Source organism: Bombus terrestris, chromosome 1 (assembly GCF_910591885.1).
Source record: "Bombus terrestris chromosome 1, iyBomTerr1.2, whole genome shotgun sequence".
In the NCBI taxonomy this organism is placed as follows: domain Eukaryota; kingdom Metazoa; phylum Arthropoda; class Insecta; order Hymenoptera; family Apidae; genus Bombus; species Bombus terrestris.
In genome coordinates, this window is record NC_063269.1 from 4,807,384 (window position 1) to 4,834,665 (window position 27,282).

The 27,282-nt window shown below is 39.8% G+C and overlaps 5 protein-coding genes across 5 annotated transcripts in view; 3 read left to right on the forward strand and 2 right to left on the reverse strand.

Annotated features, from left to right (window-relative positions):
• Positions 1-10,514, forward strand: part of LOC100651028 (cadherin-related tumor suppressor) — a 65,190-nt gene extending 54,676 nt beyond the window's left edge. Inside the window, exons 9-22 of the mRNA XM_003393042.4 lie at positions 63-316; positions 516-946; positions 1,211-1,555; positions 1,642-1,971; positions 2,054-3,169; positions 3,258-4,373; positions 4,463-4,739; positions 4,834-5,115; positions 5,223-5,527; positions 5,622-5,887; positions 5,977-6,420; positions 6,503-6,872; positions 6,969-7,184; positions 7,299-10,514. Of these exons, the coding sequence (XP_003393090.2) occupies positions 63-316; positions 516-946; positions 1,211-1,555; positions 1,642-1,971; positions 2,054-3,169; positions 3,258-4,373; positions 4,463-4,739; positions 4,834-5,115; positions 5,223-5,527; positions 5,622-5,887; positions 5,977-6,420; positions 6,503-6,872; positions 6,969-7,184; positions 7,299-9,329 (7,783 nt within the window). The 3' untranslated portion in view covers positions 9,330-10,514. The remainder of the gene's footprint in view (positions 1-62; positions 317-515; positions 947-1,210; positions 1,556-1,641; positions 1,972-2,053; positions 3,170-3,257; positions 4,374-4,462; positions 4,740-4,833; positions 5,116-5,222; positions 5,528-5,621; positions 5,888-5,976; positions 6,421-6,502; positions 6,873-6,968; positions 7,185-7,298) is intronic.
• A 206-nt stretch (positions 10,515-10,720) lies between these two features.
• LOC125384622 lies at positions 10,721-14,849 on the forward strand. The gene is made up of 7 exons (XM_048405818.1): positions 10,721-10,986; positions 11,100-11,632; positions 11,728-12,262; positions 13,182-13,364; positions 13,428-13,981; positions 14,276-14,348; positions 14,580-14,849. Exons 1-7 carry the CDS (start codon positions 10,849-10,851, stop codon positions 14,847-14,849), a joined length of 2,286 nt encoding a protein of 761 aa, XP_048261775.1. The 5' UTR covers positions 10,721-10,848.
• LOC100651149 lies at positions 14,469-15,563 on the forward strand. Its single transcript, XM_048407417.1, has 3 exons — positions 14,469-15,076; positions 15,179-15,388; positions 15,466-15,563. Exons 1-3 carry the CDS (start codon positions 15,064-15,066, stop codon positions 15,492-15,494), a joined length of 252 nt encoding a protein of 83 aa, XP_048263374.1. The 5' UTR covers positions 14,469-15,063; the 3' UTR covers positions 15,495-15,563.
• Positions 15,564-15,568: 5 nt separating this feature from the next.
• On the reverse strand, positions 15,569-17,674 carry LOC100651272 (uncharacterized protein C1orf198 homolog). Its single transcript, XM_048407357.1, has 2 exons — positions 17,387-17,674; positions 15,569-17,167 (listed from the first exon to the last, which is right to left on the reverse strand). The coding sequence occupies exons 1-2, from the start codon at positions 17,672-17,674 to the stop codon at positions 16,577-16,579; spliced, it is 879 nt and encodes a 292-aa protein (XP_048263314.1). The 3' UTR covers positions 15,569-16,576.
• Positions 17,489-26,825, reverse strand: LOC100651475. Its single transcript, XM_020864192.2, has 10 exons — positions 25,818-26,825; positions 25,603-25,706; positions 23,854-24,299; positions 23,507-23,790; positions 22,255-23,433; positions 21,820-22,109; positions 21,152-21,560; positions 20,985-21,086; positions 20,557-20,892; positions 17,489-17,707 (listed from the first exon to the last, which is right to left on the reverse strand). Exons 2-10 carry the CDS (start codon positions 25,697-25,699, stop codon positions 17,671-17,673), a joined length of 3,180 nt encoding a protein of 1,059 aa, XP_020719851.2. The 5' UTR covers positions 25,700-25,706; positions 25,818-26,825; the 3' UTR covers positions 17,489-17,670.
• Positions 26,826-27,282: the final 457 nt, after the last annotated feature.

Consider the following 27,282-nt stretch of genomic DNA (forward strand, 5'->3'; position numbering starts at 1 on the left):
AAGGGAAAATAATCACGATCTTTCTAAACTCGTCGTAAATATCGAATCTTTCCTATCATCAGGTACAGTTTGCTGGGAGAAAATTCGGAACGTTTCACCGTGGAACCCGAAACTGGAGAAGTGTTAACGGTGGTACCGCTCGATCGAGAACAAACCGCCGTCTACCATTTGACTTTGGTCGCTCAAGATTCGAGTCCCACGGAACCTCAGGCCTCCGCCGTCAATCTGACGATCTTCGTGAAGGACGTGAACGACAATGCCCCTAGATTTTCTAGTCCAAGATACACGGCCTACGTGCCGGGTGCAACCAAACCAGGTAAAGGATTTATCATCGGCAAATGAACGTAAAGGAAAAGTAAAAATGAGAAACGCGACAAGTTTGTAACTGGCTAACCCGTCATTCGAGAACTTGAACGCGAGCCTGAACGCGTTAAGTAACACCTGAATAACAGAGGCTCGTGAAGCTAGCGTAGCTGGTACGCAACATCGCTAAATACACCTAATTTCCTTTAAAGGGGATTTCGTGTTCGGCGCGAAAGCGGTGGACGACGACGACGGAGAGAATTCCCGGATCGTGTATCGTCTCCAGGGAATCGATGCGGAGAAGTTCGTGATCGATCCGAACAGCGGAGTGATAAGGACGACACAGGAATTGGCCAATGACGAAACCACCTACCAATTGCAAATCCAAGCGTCCGATTGCGGCGTCAAACCGCAAACGGTCACCGCCGACTTGGTGATACATCTGTGGGAGAGGCAACTGTTTCCCAGCTTTCGGTCCACCATTAGCACCAGGTTCACGTTACCGGAAGACGTTCCAGAGGGTCGGGTGATCACGAAATTGAGCGCGACCACGCCGAAAGTTGGAACCGCCAGCAATCTGGTCTATGGAATGGCTGGCGGGAACGTCGGCGACGCGCTCAAGATCGATCCTCACACAGGAGAGGTTCGTATTCGCTGTGCAATTCGATTTGTATCTTTTCTCATTATTCGTATCGCGCTCCGTACACCATGAAATTCGCGCCATCGCCATCGATATTTCTTCCAATATTTTGTTAAATAAAACAGATTTCCATACGACGGATGGTGCAGAGTTATAGATCGAGATATTTTCCGACCTTTGTAACTCTGCGCGAATTGGAAACGAATTATCGATCGTTCTCGACGATTACGCTCGATGAAAGGTAAAACGATGGGTCGTTTCGTTTAGGTGTTAGTCGCGTCTGGATTCGATTACGAAACCGCGCCGTTCTACGAAGCCTGGGTAGAGGTTCGTGATTCGGACACTCCGGCTCTCAGGAGCGTTGTGCAATTGCTCGTGAATGTTACGGACGCCAATGATAATGCACCGATAATGGAGGCGGCCATTTACAACGCTACGGTTCCCGAGGACGAGTACCCGCCTCTCTTCGTCAACAAAGTCTCGGCGAACGATCGTGATTCTGGCGAGAACGGGCAAGTGTCCTATTATCTGGTCAACGATTTCACCGAGACTTTCGTCATCGATTCCGATACAGGAGAGATTAGCACGAACGCGAAACTGGACCGCGAGGAGGTGAGTATCGGTTATTTGAAAATATCGAGCAAACTTAAAGCCAATTTGCCAGGAAAGGAAAAACGAAAGAGTGTCTTTCGTTTTAGATCGCTTCTTACGAGTTGATCGTAGAAGCACGGGATCAAGGACAGCCGTCGCTCACAGGCACCGCGACTGTCTTGCTCACCGTGTTGGACAAAAACGACAATCCCCCGCAATTCACTCGACTATTCAGCGTGAACGTCACGGAGAACGCGGAGATCGGCACGTTCGTCATAAGAATCACGAGCAGCGACCTGGACATCGGTCAAAACGCTAACGTCACCTACAGGTTTACGGAAAATCCCGGCGAGAAGTTCGCCATGGACGCTCTTAGCGGTAATGTTACCGTGAATGGGCACTTGGATAGAGAAGAACAGGACGAATATCTGTTAAAGGTTCGCACCGATCAACGAACGTAGGAAACGAGCCTTCGTTCATCGCACAATTTCCATTAATCGATCGTTCGTATTGTTACAGTTGGTGGCAGCAGACGGTGCTTGGCAAGCAGCAACCGCCCTTACCATTACCATCCAAGATCAGAACGACAACCCTCCGGAATTCGACGAAGAATCGTATCACTTTCATTTCCCCGAGCTACAACCGCCTGTTGCGCACGTTGGCCAAGTCACCGCGATCGATCGCGATAAACAAGGTCCGAACTCCGTGATATCCTACAGCCTGTTGCAACCGTCCGACCTTTTCACCGTTGATCCAGCCACCGGTGACGTTTTCAGCAAGAAGACTCTCAAGTACAAACACACTCATCGACCGTCTTCGCCGGAAAACCTATACTCGTTGACGGTCGTAGCTACCGACAACGGGAAACCTCCGCTGTCGTCGAAGACAGTGGTTTACGTGAACGTAGTGGACGCGAACAACAACGCGCCGAGATTCGACCAGAGATCTTATCTCTATCCCGTGCCGGAAAATTACGGAGTCGGCAAGAGGGTGGTGCAATTGATGGCGAAAGACGATGCCGACTTCGGCGTGAACGCGGAGATCAGTTACTTCATGACGAACGTTAACGGGTCAGAATACTTTTCAATCGACGAGAAATCCGGATGGGTGTACGTTCGAAATACGTTGTCCAACGTGCCAGTGAGAACCACCTTCTTGTTGAAGGTTCAAGCGATCGACAAAGGCGTGCCACCGCAGAAGGACGAGGTCTCGTTGACCTTGGTCATATCCGGAGAGAACAGACACGCTCCCACGTTCGCCGCTGTTAGCCATCAGGTGAGAGTTCCGGAAAACGAACCTGTCAACACCACCATCCTAACGGTGAGTGCCACCGACGGCGATGACGGGCCGAACGGAATGATCAGATACAAAATATCGGCTGGAAACGAAAAGAACGAGTTCTTCGTGCACTCGATCACCGGCGCGGTAACCATACTCGAGCCTCTGGATTACGATCTGGTGCAAGAGTATAAATTGAACATCACCGCCACGGACCTGGGATTCGAACCGAAGCAAGCCGTTGCCATATTGACAGTGAACGTCTCCGATATCAACGACAATCCACCGACGTTTAATCAGAGCATTTACGAAGCCTACTTGCCTGAAAATTCTCCGCCGGATAGTTTCGTTTATAAGGTATATTCTTAAATTTATCCCATGTTCTTTTCGCTTGAAATTATAATTTCTTGCTTTAAATCCCATTTACGATACTCTTTAATCGCAGGTGATCGCCCGAGACATCGACTCGCCCAAGTACGCCGTGATCCAGTACAAAATTCTCGGAGGAACTGGCAAGGATCACTTTCGTATTCGCGAGGATACCGGCGAGATCGCTTCTTTGATCAGTTTCGACTACGAGGAGGCCAACGAGTACACGTTGGACATAGTCGCCGCCAATCCGGACTCCAATCCGCAAATGGTCGGCTTCACCACGGTTCTCGTACACATCACAGGCGTGAACGAATACTATCCCAAGTTCATTCAACCGGTGTTCCACATGGACGTGTCGGAAAGCGCGGAAGTTGGCACGTCCGTGGGCCTGGTTCAGGCAACCGATCAGGACGCGGGCGAAGATGGAAGAGTCTACTATCTGTTCGTCGGCTCGTCCAACGACCGAGGCTTCTCGATCGGCTCCGAGACCGGAATAATTCGTGTCTCGCGAAGATTAGACCGTGAAACGCAGAACAGAGTGGTGTTAACCGTGATGACGAAGAACGGTGGTGGAATTCGTGGCAACGACACGGACGAAGCTCAGGTTATAGTCTCGATTCAAGATGGAAACGATCCTCCGGAGTTCCTGCAGAGTACCTACGACGCTACCGTGTCCGAAGGTGCGACGCACGGGACGCGAGTTTTGACCGTTAGAGCGGTCGACAAGGATATAAAGCCGCAGAACAATCAGTTCTCCTACTCGATCATCAGCGGAAATCTGGGCCAAGCGTTCAAGGTGGACCCGCAGACCGGAGATATAGAAACTGCCAAACAACTGGACCGAGAAACGATACCGATTTACGATTTAACGATTGGTGCCATCGATACCGGGTCTCCGCCGCAAACCGGCACCGCGGCTATTCACATCGAACTTTTGGACATCAACGATAACGGGCCTACCTTCGATCCACCGGAGGTGGTGGGCTACGTGAACGAGAATGAACCAGCTGGAACGATCGTGATGACACTGAGCGCCACTGATCCTGATCTACCACCGAATGGGGCGCCTTTTACGTACAAGTTGGTTGGTGGAAGACAGAGCGATATGGTTACCTTGGACAAGCATACCGGGGTATTGAAAACTACGAGAAGCTTGGACAGAGAAGCTATGCCTCAGTTGGATCTTGTGGTTAGTAGAGATTTTCTAACGAACAAATATATGTCGATTTGAATTAATTCGACAAAGCCTAATGATTGATCTTCGATTGATTTTCGCAGGTCGAAGTGGAAGATTCTGGAGTACCGAGAATGAGAAGCGAGCACACGATAACCGTGATCGTCACGGATCAAAACGATAGTCCATCGTCGCCGAGATCGGTTCACGTGATAGTACACTCTTTCAACGAGCTAATACCGTTGGGGAAGATCGCCGACGTACATCCTAACGATCCCGATGTTACCGGCAGCTATTCCTGTAAGATACTTCAAGGATCGAATCCGAAAATTCTTAGCATTCCTAGCGCTTGCGATCTTCACACGAAGAAAATAACACCAGGTTTGTGTACGAAGAGTATTTAAAGAAATTATTTGAATCGACAGATGAAAAATCTCGATCGAAATACATCTGCGACTTTCGTGTTTCGAAACAGGTGTCGGCTACTCTTTAAGCGTATCTGGGAACGACGGTCGCCATCCTAACGTGGTATCCAAGGTCACAGTGGAATTCCTCGTTTTCACCAACAGCACGATCGAAAATAGCGTGACCCTGCAAGTAACGAAACTAAGCTCGAGAGATTTTTTAGGTCAGTATTATCGTGCTCTGCTGGATGTTCTGCAAGAAGAAGTCGATGTTGGAGACACCCTTAAGATCTTCAGTCTTGGAGAGACTGGATCTGACTTGAACATCCACGTAGCAGTAGAGTCGCCTGAAGGTATTTCACATTGCGTAACCGTATTTGACAGAGCGGGAACTACGAAAAGATAGCAAGATTCGAAAATTGACAGGTTTAAATGCAAATGATCGAATTTCATTGCACAGGATACCGCAGCAAATACGAAGTCACCGAATTGCTAAACCGTAATCGGGACAAAATCCGATCGCTTCTCCAGGGAATGACCTTCACCGTTGGCTACTCGCCGTGCAAGCACATACCTTGCGAGAACGGGGGCTCTTGCAGCGATAAGTTGGTCATCTACGATGACGCCAGAATCACCGACAGCCAAGCGCTGATTCTCACGTCGCCGAGAATGATGCACGAGATGACCTGCAAGTGCCGCGACGGTTTCACCGGCGATAAATGCGAAAGAAGACAAGATCCTTGCTCTCCAAATCCTTGCTTATTGGTAAATATTCGTACCGATACTACAAAAATTCCCCGATTTAGTTTCATATCTTTTTGCTAACGTTCCGATCGTTTCGTTATTTCACGACGTTCAGGGTGGACAGTGTCGACGACTGGGATACGATTTCCAGTGTACCTGTCCGATCGATCGCGACGGAAAGCTATGCGAACTGGAAAGAGGCGATGCATGCGCGAGTAATCCATGCAGGAACGGTGGATCGTGCAGGAAGAGTCCCGATAGCTTCAGTTTCTTCTGTCTATGTCGAGCTGGTTACAGAGGAAACCATTGCGAGGCGGTTACAGACTCTTGCAGACCGAATCCTTGTCTCTATGGAGGTTTATGCGTAGGAGAAAAACCTGGGTAAGCATTTTTATAGACCATGTAACACGCGACACTCGACTACATATCCTACCGTTCAAAGTTTATCAACGAGTAACGTTCCAATTCAGGTACACGTGTAGTTGTCCAGAGGGTCGTTACGGAAGACACTGCGAACGATCCACGTTTGGCTTCGAAGAATTGTCTTATATGACTTTCCCAGCCTTGGATTCCAACACCAACGACATAACTATCGTGTTTGCCACTACGAAACCAGATGCCTTACTGCTGTACAATTACGCGCCACAAGCCGGAGGACGTTCAGACTTCGTGGTATTGGAACTGGTGGACGGAAGAGTGGTGTTTTCATACGGAGGTGCAAGAAGCGCCATCACGTCGGTCACCATAAAAACGGAGAACTCCGTATCGGATGGAGAATGGAGGAAGGTAACGGCTACTAGAAACGGCAGGGTCGTGTCCTTGAGCGTGTCCATGTGCAGAGAACACGGAGATATCTGCGACGATTGTAGACCCGGTGATGGCACTTGCTACGCGGACGACGTAGGACCAACCGGGTTAGCATCGCCTTTCGTTCTTAGTTATTCGTTTTCCAACGTGAAAATCATCCGACTAAACATCGACAATCGCTTTCTACAGGACTCTGAATTTTAACAACAATCCACTTTTGGTGGGAGGACTGGAAAACGCAGATCCGGTGCTCGAGAGGCCAGGCCAGGTACATTCCGACGATTTCGTCGGCTGCGTCCACTCGGTTTCCATAAATGGAAGAGCATTGAATCTGTCGAATCCGCTAGCATCGCGCGGCGTTAAGTCCACCTGCATCAGATCGAACAACAATTCTTGCTCGAAAGGTGGAAAGGACTCGGCCAGCGTTTGCGGTGCGAATTCCAAGTGTTACGACAAGTGGCATCAAGTGACCTGCCAGTGCGGATCTGTAACCGCGCCCAATTGCGAAGCAGCTCTCGAATCGATCACGTTGAGCGAGGGTGGATACGTCGAATTTAAAGTACGTGCAAACTGTAAAACGCGGGCTTTGAATTTTAATTCCCAGTCGAGTAAAACGACCAATCGCGAATAACCGTCTTTTCGTCGTTGTTTGCAGATCTCGGAGAAACACAGAAGAATGCAGTTATTGGAATATCTTTACAGAGGCTCGACCTTGTGGCATAAGAATCGAACGAAACGCACCGTCAGCGAAGACACCAGCTTCATAACCAATCCATCGCCCTTTAAAACGATCGGTTTGATGTTCAGAACGGTGAAGCCCGATGGTGTTCTTGTGTATGCCGCGACCAACAAACACTTTACATCGGTAGAGGTGAGCTACTCTTTCCTCAACGATATTAGAAAAAATTCCCAAATTAGAAAAAGAAAGATAATGCCCTTCCTTCTTTGTTTCTTTGCAATTCACGACACGAATCTCATGTTACAGCTTCGCAACGGACAACTATTTTACGCGTCTCTTCTCGGATCGCCAGTGAACATGACCGCGAACATCGAAGGAGGCTTGGCGGATGGCCATTGGCACAACCTGACCCTACACTCTTACTTTCGAGGCTTAAGACTGTTCGTCGACGGTGTTCAAACCGGCGAGGAACTAGACCCTGTCGGTGTCCATGACTTCCTGGACCCGTATCTATCCGTCCTATCGATCGGTGGAGTTAGCCAAGACCTGTATTACGCTCACAGCGCTGGCGCTGGGAGTTTCGAGGGTTGTTTGGCCAACTTCACCATCAACAACGAGATTCAGCCGTTCAACGGGTCCGGCTCGATCTTCAAGGAGGTGCTGTATCACGCGAAGGTGAGCACCGGATGCAGAGGACCGATCGGAATGAGCGCAGCGGCCACGGCCGATCCTCTCAGGATAGGAATCACCCTGGTCGTAGTGTTCTTCATTATTCTGTTGATCGCTATACTGGCCAGTTTCGTCGTATTCCGTTTAAGACGACAGAACAAGGAAAAGTCAGCTCCATCGGTGGTGAACAAAAATACCAACGCCATAATGACTGGAAATCCGTTGGTTGGCTCGGGTAACGATAATCTGATGTCTCGCCACGAAAATACCTATATATCCGACACGTCCGACCTACGGGGCGTGGGTCACATGGGTCCGGAATTGATCTCGAAAAAGTACAAAGAACGAGAAATTAACGCGACCACCGAACATCGACCTCAGAGGCCGGACATCATCGAGAGAGAAGTAACGAAATCGCCACCCATTCGAGACGAACATCCTCCCCTGCCTCCGCCCGCTCAAACTTCTCTACATTCTCACGAACACAATCCAGAACCTGACATGCCCGAGCACTACGACTTGGAAAACGCGAGCTCCATAGCACCGAGCGACATCGATATCGTCTATCATTATAAAGGTTATCGGGATGGTATGCGGAAGTACAAAGCCACTCCTCCGCCTATTAACAACTACGCCAACCATCATAAGCACGCGGGTCAGCAACACAGACACACCGGACCGTTCCCACCGCGCGCCTTGCCACCTCCAAACGTGAGCCAACCGCCAGGACCGACCCAGAAACTGTTACAGAGCACCCCGTTAGCCAGGCTATCGCCTAGCAGCGAGCTATCCGCTCAGCAACCGAGAATACTAACGTTACACGACATCAGTGGCAAACCTCTGCAAAGCGCTCTGTTGGCCACCACGTCTTCCTCCGGCGGAGTAGGCAAAGACGCTTTAAACTCCAACAGCGAAAGAAGCTTAAACTCGCCGATCATGAGCCAACTGTCCGGATCAACGGCCAGTCGAAAAGCGCCTCAATCGAACAACGAAAATTCCGTGAACAACGTATCTTCCGGACCGATGGGATTAACAGCAGAAGAGATCGAAAGACTGAACTCGAGGCCAAGAACCTCGAGCCTCGTGTCCACTTTAGACGCCGTAAGTTCCTCCAGCGAAGCCAGAGGACCGCCCACCCACGGCCCTCTGCATCTCCACCGACGACACACGCCACCGGTCGAGAGACTCGAACGAAGAAACTCGTCGACAACGGACGAAAGCGGCAACGACAGTTTCACCTGCTCGGAGTACGACAACACCTCGTTGGTCGGTGACAAACGGTCGGACAACCCGTTCGCGAAACAAGACGACGAAGAAGTTAATCAACGAAGCAACGAGTCCTCCCAAACGACGAAACCACCCCTGCCACCAAATGTCAATTACGACGGTTTCGACAGCTCGTTCCGTGGATCTCTCAGTACTTTGGTAGCCTCCGACGACGACCTATCGACGCACATGGGAGGATTGTACAGACCGAACAACAGCGGATCGCCATCCACGACAACCACCGCGCTAAGTTGGGACTATCTGTTGAATTGGGGACTGAACTTTGATAGTTTGGTCGGAGTGTTCATCGATATCGCCGAACTACCGGACAGTGCCAATCGTGTTCCAAGTACGCTTAGATTACCAGCTAGTATACCTAAGCCATCCGAGGAATACGTCTGAAGAGTGTTTCACCGTCGATTATAATAGAACTGTTAGGTAGTATAGTTCTTAGAAGGAGCTACGGCACAACGATACCACTTTTTTTCTTTAAATTGAAGAAGATCAGCTAGATGAAAGGTACGCGTAAATAACCAAAATACTATCGCGACTAGAATACGCTTTAATCGTCGATTAGGTGAGCGATAAAAATCGTAAGGAGTAACGCGAACGATAGAAGAACGAAAGAGGACGTTTTCTAGAATCGTAGGAACGAGCAGCGTCGTTACATTTTTCCTGGATTTTCCTGGCTCGTTCGATAGCTCAAGATTGCTGCTCTGCGAAGAATGTAACCGTTATCTTGCCATAATAACAGAACTCGAGTTACGCCATGATTCGAACATCGTCTCGAACTCGTCTGGACTTTGTAACGTGTCGAGACGGTATTGTGAATTTGTAAATAATCCGCGATTTTTTCAAGTGTACCGAGATTACCTTTATCGTTAGAAATACGAGCCACGATACGATCGTACTTTAGTCGAGTTTCAACGAATTTGTATCGCGTATCGACCCGACAATCGCCTTGTAACACTTAAGTTTCGCTGTTAGCAACGTATTTCGTTACGAGAATTCGACAGTCGATGAGAAATGGAATTATTGTGCGACTGTATCGCCAACAATTATATAAATAACTATTATAAGTACACTAGGTTTCCTTGTATATAAAGTATTTTGAGACGCTCTGTGCCAGATAATCTCGATACAGTCGCACAATACCAAACGACGATTAATTAAGTCGAGAGTCAAGCGATTTTAAACGAAATAGAGGGAAAGGCATCGATCTTTTCTCTACGCTTTTTGCGTTCCTGATGGTAGCCGTCGATCGCGACGACTGCACAGCTACTCGTTCAACGTTCCGTTAAGATCGCTAAAGTGATCGATCAACTTTAAAATTCGTTAAACGTCTCGCTATACGCGGTTGTATTTTACAGCATTTCATCGAGAACGTTGAACAGAGTGTAATTGCCAGACTGATTTTTCCCACGAAGTTTCAAAGCGTTATCATAGATTATACTACAATACCATCGATCGTCAAAATTTTGTAAATTACGCGAATTGCCCATTGTAAATATCGTATGCCTGATCTGTACAAAATGTGTGAATGAGCTGCGTGTGTACTACTCTATCATCGATCGTATTTGTAATAAACAAGACATTTGTAAAAAAAAAGAAAAGAGAGAGAAAAATCGATCATATTCTATTCCTTCCTACCTGAAGCTTTTTTTCTTAGAATATCCGACCGATTTTATACCGCACGACGATATCACAAACGCGAAGATATTCGACTGACGTTTCTCGTCCTGAACGTATTTCGAGTCCTCTATCGTTTCGATATTCGTCTCGAAAACAGGCCGATTAAACGACTTGATTCGCGAATCTACCAACGCAAACCAAAGATAATACACGTAGAACGGGATATTATCGATAAGTCTTTTGATCGTTTGCTAAAATATTACTCGATACCGGTTAGAATGTTCAGATAATGATATCTTCATTCCCGTCGTACGATGAAGAGCTTCTGAACAGCGCCTACGCGAACATAAGTCTAATCGCTGACAAAGCCTGGACCTTCGACAAGGAGGATCCGTTTCAAAAATTGAATCAATCTCTGTCGATTCAGGTAAAATACTCGCAAATTCCCTGAATCGTTCTGTTTCGTCTATCGATCGTTCCATACGCTAACCACCTACTAATAGAAAAATGCAAAGGTATTAACGATACGTCTTACGACAGAATTACAAATTGACCGCAAAGTACAAAGAGAATGGTACCGTCCATCGAACGAAAAGCGTTCGCGATGTTATTCCTAACTCGCGTTTGGCCAGCTATGGCAATTACGAGTACAACGAAGACCGCGAGAACCTGTACAAATCAGACAATTCGGCTCCTGTTTCGCTACCAAATTTCTGCTGGACGGAAGTTACCGAGCCGTGGATGCTACCGGAGGTGGAGAAGCACTTCGCCTGGTTAACATCGAGTGGGCCGCGTACGAATCGTGAATTGTTAGCTTTTACACTTAAACGTTACCAAATGATTCGCTGTGATCCAATACTCGATCGTTCTGTGTTAACGTTCGCGCGGAAGATCGATGCTGCAAAGCTCGGCAACGAGGATATCGGAGCCCGACGACGAAGTATCGAAGATCGTATGCGGCTACAAGTCGCATTGGGAAGACTGTTCGCACGGTCGACACGCGCAGAGGTTCAGCCAGACGGAGAAGAAAAACAGAACGAACCACGAGTCGAGCAAAGAAGCGAACCTGATCGGTAACACGGTCGCGATCAACCAACAACGTACGACATCCTTCTTTTTTCAAATTCGCCAGAATAACTGGCTATATTCCCTGCTAGAAATTCTATTCGATTGTCGCTAATTTAAAAAACGATGTCTGTCAAGAATCAGATGCTACGGAAAAATCGGACAGTTATTACGAGTATCAACGTTACACCATCGAAAATTCAATGGAGATGCAGCTGCACATTCGCGTAACTAGCGACGCGGTTCGAAGCTTATGGAAAGCGGGCGGCAGCAACGTTCATCAACAATTCCTTCAACAGAGAATGCGTTTGCAGTATTACAAGCTACAACAATCTCGAGAGCAGAATTGTCAGGGCAAGCAACAATTCTATTACGCGGTTCAATATCGACCACTGATACTTAGGACAGAGTGTCAAACGGTAAGGACGGAAACTTATGGAACGAGGAAACATCCGCCGCCGATTCTCAGCCCGGAAGTGCCGGAATTTTTCCCTAAAGTTCCGGTAACTCGGTTCAACAGCAACAAGGAACAGAACGTTAATCGTATACAATATTTTCCATCCCTTAACGAGCGAAGTTATCAAAACGAATTGTTTCCTTACAACAGGACCTACGAAAATACCGCAACTATATACCAGGTTTAAAATCCTAACTTGCTCCTCTAATAAATGTTTCTAATTACTTACGAAAGGATAGCCGTCTCTGGTTTCGATGATCTAGAAATGAATTATATTGTCGAGAGCCTGATACCGAACGACACGCTTCTATCATCGCTCGGCCTTAGTCTCCCGGATATTCGCAAATATATTCCCAAAATATGAACGTAGGTTTAGATAGTAATAAAATAGAAATAAAATAGAATGGTTTAGATGAATAAGCAATTAGTTAACTATGGAACGATATTGAGGCACGTACGATAAATATAGAAGATTGAACGAAGGGAATTGTAAGAAAATTCCATTCTTAGATTCGCGAGATTGAAATTTAGTAAATGATAATAATGATATTCTCGAAATATATTCGATACTATACAGGGTGTTGATAATATAAAAAAGTTGCGCTTTCGGCTTTGTTTTTTAGTTACTGGCAATTAAAAATACCCCTGCACGCGAGCAAACCTTCTTACACGAACGAAAGGAGGTCAGCCTATGCAGCGGGGCGGACAGTGATCCTCAATCGATCAAAGACAAGATAACTCGCGAGTCTCTTCCGTATTTACACTCTTATTCTAATTATCGTTACACATGGTAGAAAATCTAAAATGAAAATAAGAAACTTTAGAAGTATTTCTGCGTATAACTCAGAAATTAAGACCCAGCGACTGTAACATACATAAAGAAATTTAAAGAAAAATTGTTCACAATCGTGTCCGCAGACGACGTGTTTCAAGATCGTCGAAATCAGTGCAGAGTATACCCTATCCTTTTGCAAATAATATAAATAATTACCTTCTGCACTATCGCTGGTCGCAACTTCATATTCTATAAAGCAACTCTAAACTTTTGGCGTACCAACGTTTGCCCTAGAAGAGAATAGAGAAACGCTTGTGAATTTCAGAGTACGGGTATACCTCTGCTGTCGGCTACCGACACGAGCACGTTTATCAGACCTCCTCAACAATGGTATCAGAGGATTCCACCGCAACCGACGCAAATACAAATATCCGGCTCTTCGTCGAGCCCAATGTGCACCTCCGTGCAACCACTGCGAACTGCTACCATTACTCATCATCCCGTACAGGTGAAAAATGAACAATCGTTGCGGACGGATATCTCAATCCAAAGTAAAGCTAAACATTGATCGAAGGTAATAATATTACAGGTGCAAGAGAAGTTTTTACAATCGAATCCTATACCGATACCGGTGTATCAGCATCCGATAGAACTTTATCACGAAGCGGGACAAAAGAGGAAAAACCAAGGCGTTGATTTCAAGAATTTGATACTATTGACGAGGAACGCGATGAAGACGCACCGCGGGCAATCGAAAAGCTCGCAACACAAAGCATCTTATCTGATGGAAGGGAAAAATCGAGGTTGCAAATCAGAATCGGAAGTCCTTCAATGGCTGGATAAAAGTTGTTCGTCGAAAACGAAGGAACTCGCTGGCGGCAACACTCTGGTAACGGAATTGAGGAATTTCGAGGGGAGAAGCGACAGAAAGACTTCGATTAGCAAAAGAGAGAAGGACAGCGCGAGAATCGGCGAACGAATAAAACCAGAAGTACAAGGGTTGAAGGCAAAGTCGATCGGCGAAAGGGACAAAAATGATACACGAAACAGAAGAAGACTTTACAGAGACGTGTTAACCAATGCCTCCGCTAACCAAGCCACCTTGGAGAACGTGTTCGAGAAAAGGTATAAACAGTCGCTATTTAATCTACAACGGTTCGTAAAATAAATTCCATTGAGACATAAAGTTACGCAAAATATTACGCGTGTGTTTCGATATGTGATAATTAGATCGCGGATTTTTACGCATTTCTATATCTTTTAGGGCGCGTCTAATGAAATGGAATTTGAACAAATGTTTGTTTCGTCTACCGAATATCATAATAAATACTCTATTGTGTCTTTAAATTTCGCAAAAATGCATAAAAATCCGCAGCCTGGTGATAATAATTGTAATAATACAAACGTGTCCAACGCTAGATACGACGAATTAGAGCAGCAAGCAATGGAGCAATATAGAACGTCCGAGGAATCATTGGCGCTTAAATATCAAGTATAATATTTTATTCTTACGTTTACTTACCCCGAGTCGCCGATCGCCTCGTCATTTGCCACGCTTCGAATTTATCAATACATTTGCCAAATTACGAAAATTATTCGCACGCGTAGCTGAGACGCGTCTTTCCTCTACGACGATATTAACGAGACTAAAATCGAAATGGTATTTCACCTGCGTGCGCGAGAGCGTCACGAAAATTTCGAAAGACGAACGATTTCGTTGTAGGAGCTCGAGAGACAGGCGATGGAACAATACAAGTGTTGCGGAGGAAACGTACAGGAGGAAGCAGGAGTTTCGCGTGCGCTGATGAACGATAAAGATGCCTGCGAGAGTTTTAAACAAAATTTTAGAGAAGAAAATTGCTACGATGGGGAGAAATGTTCCGGTTTTGGACGATGCAGTCCAATGCATACAGACGAGAAGAAAGAAGGTTCAATGATTTTTCTTGTTAATTTGATATTGACAAAACGATACATCAAAAGGAACGTAAAATAGTAAATCAATAATTTATTTAATAATCGTAGATGATTTTCGGGAAAACACGGATTATTTTGTACAAACAGAAAATAATAATGAATCCAGTATCCCTGGTCGATCTTTGTCGGATAAAAATAGTCGATCGAACATTCTATCAAAAAGTTTATCTACGTTGTCTGAAGAAATATCTCGTAAATCGAAAAACACAGCTAAGGGTGCATCAGGTGATGAAATGAACAGAAATGGTAAATAGTCCGAATCGATAATCTCCTAACGTTAAAATTGAGATTTTACATATAGTTCCCTTTTCCGTAATAAATATAACGAAATAATTATCCCGGTTTCAGTCCGGGCATCGTCAAAAAGGCGTCTGATACTGGTGTCACCCTTCGAGAAAGAATCAGAAGCCAAATTAACAAGATCAACCGATCTAGAAGAATTTTACTGTATAACGCAAGCGAATAAAAATATTTTCGGCTATTACAATAACTCAAAAGTGGGGAAAATTGGCGGTGGAGATGAGAATATAACTATCGTTCAATCACCCAGGACAGAAGGTATAGGTCATTTGGAGATATGAAAATGGAAGAGATATATATATATAGTAGTAGCCTTTTAATATTTTTTCTATTAGTCTGGCTCTCAGGTTTTTGGACCACGTGAAGATCGGATCTTCAGGAAGACCATCGTGGAAGGAATGAACCTTAGCGGGTTAAATTCATTGAAGAACGCAACCATATTACATGAATGAATGTATTTAAATATTACAATAAATGCTTCTAAAATACTGTATAATATACATAGATGTATGTATATTTCAATAAAAAATGACTTGATATTTTTCAGTTACTAAACATGCAAGCACAACCCGTTTCACGCAGACACATACACGTGATTTATTCTGTTCGTTAATTCATCTCTCACGACACAGAAGAACAAGAAGAGAGCAAGTAACATCAATTATTCTAAATTATCGTTATTACTATAGAGGACTACATATTTAACCATTGAATAGTCTGAATAGTCTATATAAAATGTATCATCGTACGGTTGAGAAACCAGTTAATGGCGAATCTTATCGAATATGAACATAGTAAAAATGAAATGAGATAGCCTCTTCAGTCTTTCATTAAATATTCTTTATATAACTGACAACGACCTTTCGTGGTCAGATAATGAAATTCAATGATTATCTTAAAAAGATACATGCAATATAAAATCATAAAAATTTCTATAAATGAAAATACAAATATCGAAGCGTTAAATCCTTGTAAAGTGTTTTTCTCGATGTCTCTGATTATTTTCTTTCTTTTCGTATATCAGTAGATATATGTCGAAATTTCTGCATGTAGTATTTAGATGTAAAAAAAGGCCTCTTCATTATAGCGATAGAGAATTTACATAAATTGCACAGAAACTCTGCTGTATCGAATATGCGTACATTATCCGTACATTATCCCTGGTTAAGCTCACAAATTCGCAACCAATACATATTTCATAGCAAAGTTAATTCGCAAATGCATCGCAATTTGAGATCATAAGTGACATTAGAAAATATCTAGAAATGTACCTTAAAAAATGAATATTATCTAAAGAAATGTTGATTAATACCGTCATGGCATTACCGTTCTAGGAACTAAAATTGTACAAACGCGATTTAACGTAAACTTACATTAATAATTAGTAATAGTATGTAGCAATTTAAACGTAAACGTATTTAGTATCTCGTATGTATCACGATATATCTACCAATTATCAAGAAATTCAAAACCAGTTTTTGGTATAGTCCTTTCTTCTTCTTCCTGATTCAATTGAGAAGATTGAAAACTACTGTAAGAACTAGGAGTCTCTAATAGCGCTGTTGACTCATTAATGTCACTTGATTTTGTACGTGACATAACCACTAATGTATTTGTTTGACTTTTATCAGTATCTGAGTCCCTTTCCCTGACTAAACTTTCCATATCATCTGCCAAATTGTTTTGTAATTTTAATAAAGACGTTTTGTTCATCAGTTTAGCAAATATACTTTCAGAATGATCGTTATCAACATTGCCTTTCAACAAACTGCTACACTGCTCATTCTCAAAGATATTACTTGAAAAACAATCAGATTGGAAGCGGTTAACAGTATGAGATGCAGTATAAGCATCGTTAAGAGAGTTTGAATTGTTTCTGTGTGATTTCGCTGGGCTTGAGAAATGTGGTAACTCTCCAAATTGAGTTCTTATTAATTTTGATTTTGCATCCTCTGTTGAATCTATTATACTAAGATTCATCTGTGACTGAGTCATGAATGAAAATGGAGCTGAATGCTCATCACGCCATCGCAATGTCTACAATATCATAGTAAAGAAAATTTGCTTTAGCTAAGGAGTCTTAACTTAATATTTTGAACTTTATCGCATATATATTAAGTCATAAATAGTAAAATATTTTACACTCAAAGTATTAGATATTTATGGTAGTCCGACATTAATTGACATTTGTATATTAAAACAAAAAATATATAGTTTATGACATAATATTACTATAAACTTATAAATAGTACTTACAGAACCAGTTTCATCGATAACATATTTCATTCCTGTCTGTATGCGTAGTTTTGGATACCATTCGGGTAATTCTCTAGTGAGCTCATGTTTTTTCAAAGTATATTTTAATGCAACCTCTGGTTGAATGATAGTTTCATTAATTGCTTGATTCCGTTCTGCTATGCTTAATGTGTTCCATAGGCCTTCATAAGCTTCCTTAGTTGCAGTTATATCTTCTCCTATCCTTTGTGCCAAGGGATTTATACTGTAGAAATATTGTTCAGCTCTTGAGCTTAATGTAGCACTCATAACGAAATTTTCAAACTAACGCGAAGAAAATATCTGCAATAAGAAGGAATAAGCTTCTGTCAAATAGAAAATTAGATGATGGTAATATTATGTGATAAAAAAGTGAATCCAAAAATTGGCGATAGAGAAACCAGAATACAGGTTACGATACCATTCGAAAATTATTAATTACTGATAAATAGAAGATGACAAGGCATTCGAAACACAAAAAATTCAATTACAATGAGCATAAACTTTGTGAAATGAAACTATTAGATTATCTATAAAAAGAACTATGTTTCATGCGCAGCTTAGACATTGAATGACAGAACGTCGCAATTATGCAGCGCATATGTGAATCCACACTAACACACATGTTTTTACATTAAAATCTTTAAACTTCCCTCTTTTTTAAGATACATATCACTGATTATAAATTATTTAAGACATTGAGAACAAAAATATGTTAAAAATATGTTAAGATAAACATTTAAATTATTGAAACATGAAATTATAATTTGAAAACATAATTCACATACGCGATTATTTGTAATTATATTAAACGTTACAACATAACATTAAAATAGATAAAATTAAAAAAGTAGTAATTTATACAAATTATAACGCATATCATAAAAAACAATAAGTACTAACAGATAAATAAAATATGAAATTATCGATTGCAAAATAAAGAAAAATATAATTACAATTTGAGACAACAATTAAGACACTCCTTGGCGACGTTTCTTAAAACTGCGGTAAAAAATTTCAACCGGAAATAAAATCAAATCATAGTTTTATGATACAAATTATATTTACTTCCTCACTCTTTTTAATATATCTTCGTATTAATTCATATAACAATATAATTACTATTTATTGCATTCGGATGTATAATAATATAATTAAAAGGTTTTTACAGTAATTGTTTTTAAATAATATTAATTAAGTGGAAACATGATATTTGATTAATAAAAATAAATCTATATTAATTAAATATATTATTTAGATAAATCTAAACATCTTGTAATATTTAAACTTGTCAAGAATAAACATTTCAACAAATATAGTAGTACATTTAGTAATAGAGTTAGTAATACATTCAGTATATTTGAATTTCTTTACTTTATACAAAACATGAATAAATATTTATAAATATGTATTAACTGGAAATAAAATGGGAAGGAATGTATATTAAATCATTCATATATACTAGCATGTCTCCTAAAAGATTTATTTTGTTCTGTTTATTTAAAATTATAATAGGATAATTCCATATCCTCCATTAGTTCTGGAATACTATTTTTCAAAGCAGTTAATAATGAGAATGAATTTTGAAATTTCATGAATCATTTAAGAATAAAATTTGTTTAAACTTATATTCTTTATTGTAAACTTAGAACAATATAATGCCCCATTATTAGCTATATAACTAATTAGATTTTATTAAAATTATCATATATGTATATATATATATATGCTTTACTTTTTTATTATCATACAAATATATACAATATTATTTTAAATCAGTTCTTGCGCGTTTTAGTAATCGTTTTCGTTTTTTATAATTTAAACGGAACGGATCACTTATTTAAAAATATACACAGTACACAAAAAATGATAATTATTTACATACAATAATGTTTGGATAGGAATGACAATAAATAAAGATCGCTCATGATTTCATAAGAATAAATGTTCGCTGTTTAAGTATCACTTACGCAACTACTATATGGTATTTTTATAGAGTTTCAAGTTTCAAGTACAAACAAGCGTATGCTTTAACTGTAATCCTTTTTAAAAAATATATTTACAATCGGTATTACATCTCAATAGTGTGTACGAATATCGTTTGAACGAAATCGTTTGACAAAAAAATAATTAACTCTTATAGTTTCATTGTATTAACTCTGTAGGTTTTATAATTTATAACTCTTTCATTCAAAACACGGACGTGATTTAACAACACTGTATAATACAACTACTTACTGCCTGAAAAATCGGTTAAAATATCCAGGATAATTCCTTAGATGAACGAATCTAGTAATTAGGTACCCTCGTAATTTTCATAATGTATATGTTAATGTTCCCAATATCAGATTTAAAATAGTGTATCACATATCGTAAGTGATACAAGATCACACAACGATAGTTTCTAGTATTCATTCAAATGAATGATATTTTTGTTGAATAAAACCAATGTGATTTTTCATTAATCTTAACGAGTTGCTTTTTTCTAATTTTAAGCAGCAGGGGTCTAATAATTTAATATGTTTGTATAACTTTATCAATGACTTCTGATACATTAATGAGTGGCACTACGTTTGGAACTATTGTTTATCCATGTAGATTGTATCTTCGAAAAATTACTTCTGAAGAATACATTTGATGAGTTTCCAATCATTTAAAAAAAAAAATATACTAATAATGGCGATGATTTACGCGCAACTTGAATCTCACAACTTTCTCATAATATACTATATGATGTACATATACACTATCTTCACATAATGATTGTGTATGTCAAATCTTCTTTTACATTACTCTAAATTAACACAAACACCTCTTCAGCTTTCGTTACAAATACTGTATTGCTTTAGAATTACATAAACTAAAATTAGTAATATAAACAAAATAAAAACTGTAAAACTGTCCGAAATAACGAAGAATAACACAGATAAACTAAAAAATGTCGAATTCATTATCATGTAAAATTCTTAAATAAATCGAATTTGTGCCATCTAATTTATCTAGAAAATGGAAAGAATAAAAGCAAGTTTTTTGCAGTAAATAAGCAATGCAGTAATATTCATAATAAGCAACTCTTATTGTTGAAAATTATAGAAAGGCAGAAAAACATTGCACAAAAAACATAGATCAAATGTAAAATTGTCCACAGTTACCTGTTTGACAAATGTTTAAGGGGACCCAAACTTAGAATAGATGTAGCACCAAGCGCACCTAAATTACAAGTATTAGGATTTCGTGCACCGTCTATTGTAATTATAGGTAATCCAAAATACCCGCCCGTTTGAGCACTTAGTTGTGACAACGGGATGTAGCTCTGTATACCAAGATTTGATAAACGATTCAACACATGGGGAGATTTCAAATCTACGACCGGTAATGCTAATTCCGCACCACCATTTTGTGCTACTGTGTCTACTTCTTTATGATACGCTTGTTTGTGCGTTGTTAGCGCTTGAGCTGTTGGGTATTGGGCAGGACAAAGATTACACCTAGTACCAAACATTATCATTATATATATAATAGTATTATAATTATTATCTAGGAAATTTCTACCCTACATTATTGTTAAAAGTATACTTACTTGTGAAGTAATTTACTTGGTGCACGATGGGTAGCCATGTGTTGAGTTAACATTTCCTGATTCTGGAAATTTTTATCACACACTTGACAAGTTAATAATGCTCTGTAACAATGAAGAATATTATGTTATCAATAAATGTGAAAGAATCTTCCCTTAATTTATCTTACCGTGGAGGTCTTCCACGTCTAACTACTGGCATTTGTGGTGGAGTATCTTGCGTTAAATCTACGGTGGGAGGTCTCGGAGGTCTTTCCACTTCGTTCACAGCTGGCTTGTTTTGTTTATTGTGGGGAACAGCAAATTGACCCTGATCTTGCTGTTTTTTTTGTGAACTAGCTGGTATGATAGAAATAGCAGAATTCAGAGTGAGCGCTGTAACATTTAAAGGCTGCTGTGAAGATGTAGTCCTCTGTTGCTGGGGAAGTATCTGCTGTTTGTTTTGTTCACTTGATTTATTTTTATTTGCTGCTGGAGTAACAGTAATACCTCTGGCTGCCAGAACATTAGCCACAGCCTTTGCATCAGACTTCTTGCCCCCAGCACCTGATGTGTTCTGCACTTGAGCTGGAGCGGAACCTTTAGATTAGTAAAATATGTTTTTTTTATTCTTGTAATGCACCTCTTCCACGAATAGTTAAGTTTTCTTTCAGAACATATAATCAAACAAACATAAAAGTAAATTTAGAAAAACAAACATAGAAGAATGATAAAAATATAAAATCTTATTTCTAATATCGAAACTAATCTTAGAAGAGGTATTTAGAATTAAATACATAAATTACATACAGTAAAATATACATTAAGGAAGAAATATATAATCAAGTGTTAAAAGTACCTGGTTGTCTAACACTAAGAGTTATAGAATCCGTAAGATGTATAGTGGAATCATTTCTATTTGTTTGTTGAGTTGTAGCACCTTGAACATTTTGTATAACAGGCAGACCGTCATTTCTTTTTTGCTGTGCAATAACATGACAATCTGCATCTTCATTTCTATCTGGTAATAAAACATCCATCCGTCGTTGTTTTATTGCAGAGTTATTCTGCTGCACTTGCATTGATTGTTGCATAGGACGTTTCATACGTTGCCGCGGTGTTGATCCCGTTTGTGGAATCCGCGGTGCCCTGCAATACATACAATGCAAATTAAACTGCTTAATAATTTATTTGAAAGAGAATTCATCATGTTTCGCATCTTGTTTCATATCTTGTTAACTTTGATTAGAAACATATTACATGCTTTAACGATTATTTCATCAACAGTACTTGCCGACTATTTTGTGCAAGAGTAGGATACCTTCCACGTGAAATTTGCTGAGGCAATTGTGGATGCATTTGTGGCGGTGCTGTCATTTGCGGATATGGACCTGGCCCATACTGCGGATATAGGTGTGTTATATGAGGAGGATAATGCATGCCCTGTGGACCAGGAACTCTATACAACGGTGGTCTTCCTGATGGTTGTACAAAGTAATTTGGGCCAGGGATCATTGTATTAGCACCTGGTGGAAGACTTGGAGGCATTTGCGTTTGCGGAAGTGGCATACGTTGTACTTGTTGAGCTAGTTGTTGAACAGGTGCGGGTAGTTGTTCAAAATTCACAGGTGATATTATTTGCTGCCCAGCACTAGCTACTGCGTTATATGTAGGTGAATTTGTTTGATGAGGTGAAGTTAAAGGAGAATTCCTATTTATTTGTTGTGAGTTTGTTGTATTTGCAGATTCCATTGATACTGCATGAGGTGAATGTGTATTTAATTGCGGAGATGCTTGGCTCAAATGGGGTGAATTTTGATTCAAATGAGGTGAACTCGTATTTAAATGAGGGGACAATTGGCTCACGCTCGGAGAAAGGGGCGTTCCGTGCATTTGAGCTTTATGCATGGAGACTTCCAATAGTGAATGAAAAATAAGATTTATACATTCCGGAATATTGCATTGATAATGTCCAGCTTTGCTCCGATGCTCATCTAAATGAGCAATATCTTTGAACTTTTCGTTGCAAACGCGACAAGTACTAACGGTCTCAGCTAACTTTTCAAGCGAAACGTATTCGGTTTCCGAAGGTAAATTATTCGATAAGGTTTCATTTTGATTATGTCTTTGGTGCTCGATCAAATTTTGTAAAAGGGACCCAGCATTCTCAATATTATTATCACCCGCATTTTCTTCATTTTCTTTAGAATTCACATTATTCTTATTCGATAAATTAGTTGACAGTTGATTCCAATTAAAACCAGTTGTGTTTTCTGTTGATTCTTCAGGTTTATCTTCATCTTCAGAACACACTGTTGTACAATCTGCTGTATGGTTTGAAAACGTAGAAGACTTTGAAATAATATTAATAGTTGGATTCTCTGCTAAATCATGTATCATGTTTGATTCATGACCTCTATCATCATCCTCTTCAATGCCTGCATTATCAATTAATCGACTCATAGATCTACATCTAAAATGTTAAATAATGAGTTATAGTAAGGATATTTCTCATTCGAGGATTATTTTTAAATACACAATATTACCCAGATTGTTCACCAAGTTTCTTGAGGTTTTCAATTGTTTCTCTACATGTTGCTTCCAATGCATCTGATTCTTCATGATCTTCTGTTTCAGAGAGTCTTTTATCCGAATTATCATATTGATCTGTATTTTGTAGGTCATCAACATTTTGATCTTCCTTTTCAGATGGATTTGCCATATCACTTCCTACACCTGAATCACTTTCATTGACATCTATGGATGGTCTATCATTTTCCTCCAATGGATTATGTTCGTTGGCATTGAACTTAATGCTTCCATATTCATCCTAATAATATTTTCCATAGAATTACATCAATTAACATTTCTCATATTTATAAGTATAACGTACCTGTTGTTCTACCATCACGTTTTCAAACGGCTGATTAATCGAACTTTCTGTATCTTTTTCATGTCTTTGATCATTCTCTGTTGCTCCAGCCACGTCTCTGTGATTGTAATTTTCAATTCCCAGATTAATGTTGCTTTTCACAACAGTAAAATCTTCCGATTTTGATGACTTTTTGAGTTTAAGTTTCAGAGGATCGTTGAAATTCTGTTTTTTTAATGTTAATTTCAAAGAACCCTTCTTTTCTGGATCTAGCCAGTATGTATTGCTATTTTTTTTCTTGATACTTTTCAAAGTAACCCTTCTTAAAACTATACGTGGTCTTCCTAAATGTGTATGAATGTGAGTACGCAATTGCTTTTTTGTTACAAATTGTTTTTTACAGACTTCACAGTTAAATAATGGAAGTCGTAAGGAAAATATCGTGCTTTGATTGTCTATGTGTTTATCTGAAAAAAGAAAACCCCAATAATTACAATACATTCATATAATAATTTTCCAATTACATCTGTCAATTGTATTACTTTACGAAAAACGTACTTGAAGACGAATATCTAAAAAAAAAAACTGGATGTGTCCAATCACCTTTTTAATTAAAAGACTGAGAAAAGTAAGGATTAAATAATTTGCCGCGCTTTCATAGCTATTATCAAATCCTCTAAACTGATATAATTTCCCGTTGGATATATCTAAGAACTATACGTCGATTATATTCAAACATGTTTATTTCAAAGGTTCACTCACTATCATCAACGCGCATTCCCCGTGTTACAACGGATGTAAACAATCGATGCCGATGTATATGCAGCAACAGCAAGTGTTCACGCAAAATGGTTGCAGCAGCAGACTACCTAGCGCAAGCGAGATAATTGCCTCAGCTTTTGCCGAGAATTGAAAACGGGATTCTCCAATCGATACCAGCTAAAGAACGAACATCATTGGTTCACTTCATATTAGCGCAACGTTCCCGCCGCGATATACATCGTATCAAAACGCATTTCATCTGATACCATTGCAAACGTACATAAATTGCTTTTTACCGGTCTTAAATAGTTATAGCAATTTATGATAATGTTATTTATTAAGGTACATATATAATCAATGGGACATTTTCAATTATACAAACGGGCTAAAAAGGTAATAAAATTACGTTTTACAAATTTTATCACCATAACTCTAGTTAAGGAAAGGATATCAGTTTGTGATTTATTGCAATTAAATAAAAAAATGTAAATTATACCAAATAATTTTGTTAACGGAACATCAATAACAAATAACAAAAACCTCCAAATTTATCCAATTATTATACAGCAGTAACAGAATCCTAACCTCTCCTCAAGAGTTTAGAATACAAATTTTCATTAATACCATTTGCTTATAAAGTACAAATCCATAAAATTTGCTCAAAGTACACTTTAAAGTAAAAAAAAAGTTTTATTAAATAAAACACATAGTATTTTTATCCACATTTTTATAACAATGTTATGATTTGGCTAGAGAAACTTTGCAAAATAGGTTTGCAAAGACAACCATAAATTAGTAACACAGTATTAGAAACATTAATCTATTATAGCAATATCTTAAGTGAAATATATTGCTTTCTTCAAAAAAAGTGCATCTAATGGAATGAGGATATTCCACTAAAATGTTAATTTTCAAGAAAGTAATCTGTAGAAACTAACCTACAGTTAATACTATTTCTTGTGTATATTACATTTATGTATATCATTTGTTTAACCATTTAAAACATACCAAATTTTTGTAAATCATCCACTGCATCGTCTTTACGAATTTTGCTTTGGTCTGAAAATCTAAATTCCTCAAAGTCTTGATCCAATGAATTGCTCATTTCCACTCTGTAAATTAATCATTTATTTTCCTTGTTATTGTATAGTATAATCGTTATTAAAGTTTTTTTAATAACAACATTACAATTATGGTTGATTATTATTGTATATCATACTTACAGGCATTGTTATTAACAACGCAAATTGTCATGAAGTCATTAACAATGATCAATCTTGATTTAGATAGTTATTTACTGGCAACTAAATACGTCGATAATATTTATAAATCAACAAAATCCACATATTCTAATTTGCAGTAATAAACAGTTCACAGAATCTTTAGTCACTGAGAAAATTAATCTGATTGTCGTAAAAATGATTCCTTACAAAATTTATTTTTATTTATACTTATGGAGAGATGTTGGTTAATGTTTACGATTATATTTTAAGATATAAATGGTAATAATGTCAACTGAACACGAGATAAACTTTCAACGTGTATCAAATAAGTATTTTGTTAACTAAATATATATGTATATACATATAAGTAAAAAGTATTATATTTGCTTTTAATTAATGACAACCGACCCGGTGTCGATATTACATGTATCGTTTCAAAAGAAGAAATGAAATCACGATTTATTCAATGTATATAATTAAGTGGAGAAAAAACACGTAGTTCCATTTATGTTTAGTCGATGAAGTTTTTATCCGATTTGTTACATATAGTTAAGTATGACGGCCAATATTATGACTATGACATGATCACTGCGCTGTTTATGGCACATTTGTAGTAGCGACATTCAACGACGGTAAAATCGGCGCGTCAACTACGATGCCTACCGTAACCAATCTGAACTTATTATTAGTACGTGTTATATCGAGCCGCCAATATGGCGGCGACGCGATGAAATCCGCGCGTCCGTCAGAATAATCAACTCAATGTGAATTCGTGCCGAACTGTTGAAGCGCGTTCAGCGACGGGTTCAGAGTGTTCAGATGCGTTGTTTTGTAAGAACACGCGCGCGCGCGCGCGCGGGGTAGCGTGCGCCGATCGCTGCAAACGCTGAGCGCTTCCCTCTCCTCTCTTCTCCTCTCCTTTTCTCTCTTCTCCTCTTGACGTTTCGTATCTTTGTGTATCTAACTTCTCCTCCACTGCACACCAACCACCACCTTTATCCACTTCCTCTCCTCCCTCCCTATGCCTTTCCCCTTTTCTCTTCTCTTTCTTGATTTTTTTACCTCCACACTGTCATATCTTCCTTATCAAAGATAAAAAAGACTCATTCTCTTTCATGTTTCTACTTATTCAAGATATATAAAGTAAGCGTGTATTGCAACATCTTGTACGCCCTTCGTGTAAAACCCAATAAAACAAAAGAAACCAACCGAAATATATGTTGGAACTGAAAATGGTAGGGAGAAGCAGAGAAGGAGCCCGAATTGAAATTAAGTCAACCTAACATGCACTCAAGTATGAGTAGGGAGCCAATCCGTTCATAGCAAGTATTGTCGACGCAAGCGCAACTCGAACATCACTGTGAAACTCTTTTCTTCTCTCCCATTTTCTACCCCTCCCTACTTTTCCTCTCAATTCCTACTAACAGGCCATCTCTTTCCCTTCCTTTTTCATTAACTGATTCTC

What these genes read in the sequence shown, in the direction of transcription:
- LOC125384622 (XM_048405818.1), top strand. Translation starts at nt 10,849, where the DNA reads ATGATATCTTCATTCCCGTCGTACGATGAAGAGCTTCTGAACAGCGCC. An exon ending in ATCAATCTCTGTCGATTCAG is followed by an intron (nt 10,987 to 11,099) that starts GTAAAATACTCG and finishes GTCTTACGACAG; the next exon opens with AATTACAAATTGACCGCAAA. An exon ending in CATTGGCGCTTAAATATCAA is followed by an intron (nt 14,349 to 14,579) that starts GTATAATATTTT and finishes ATTTCGTTGTAG; the next exon opens with GAGCTCGAGAGACAGGCGAT.
- LOC100651272 (XM_048407357.1), bottom strand. Translation starts at nt 17,674, where the DNA reads ATGAGTGCTACATTAAGCTCAAGAGCTGAACAATATTTCTACAGTATA. An exon ending in TTATCGATGAAACTGGTTCT is followed by an intron (nt 17,168 to 17,386) that starts GTAAGTACTATT and finishes ATGATATTGTAG; the next exon opens with ACATTGCGATGGCGTGATGA.
- LOC100651475 (XM_020864192.2), bottom strand. Translation starts at nt 25,699, where the DNA reads ATGAGCAATTCATTGGATCAAGACTTTGAGGAATTTAGATTTTCAGAC. An exon ending in AAACTTGGTGAACAATCTGG is followed by an intron (nt 23,434 to 23,506) that starts GTAATATTGTGT and finishes TTAACATTTTAG; the next exon opens with ATGTAGATCTATGAGTCGAT. An exon ending in CTTAAACATTTGTCAAACAG is followed by an intron (nt 17,708 to 20,556) that starts GTAACTGTGGAC and finishes TTCTTATTGCAG; the next exon opens with ATATTTTCTTCGCGTTAGTT.
- LOC100651149 (XM_048407417.1), top strand. An exon ending in TCAATCACCCAGGACAGAAG is followed by an intron (nt 15,389 to 15,465) that starts GTATAGGTCATT and finishes TTTTTCTATTAG; the next exon opens with TCTGGCTCTCAGGTTTTTGG.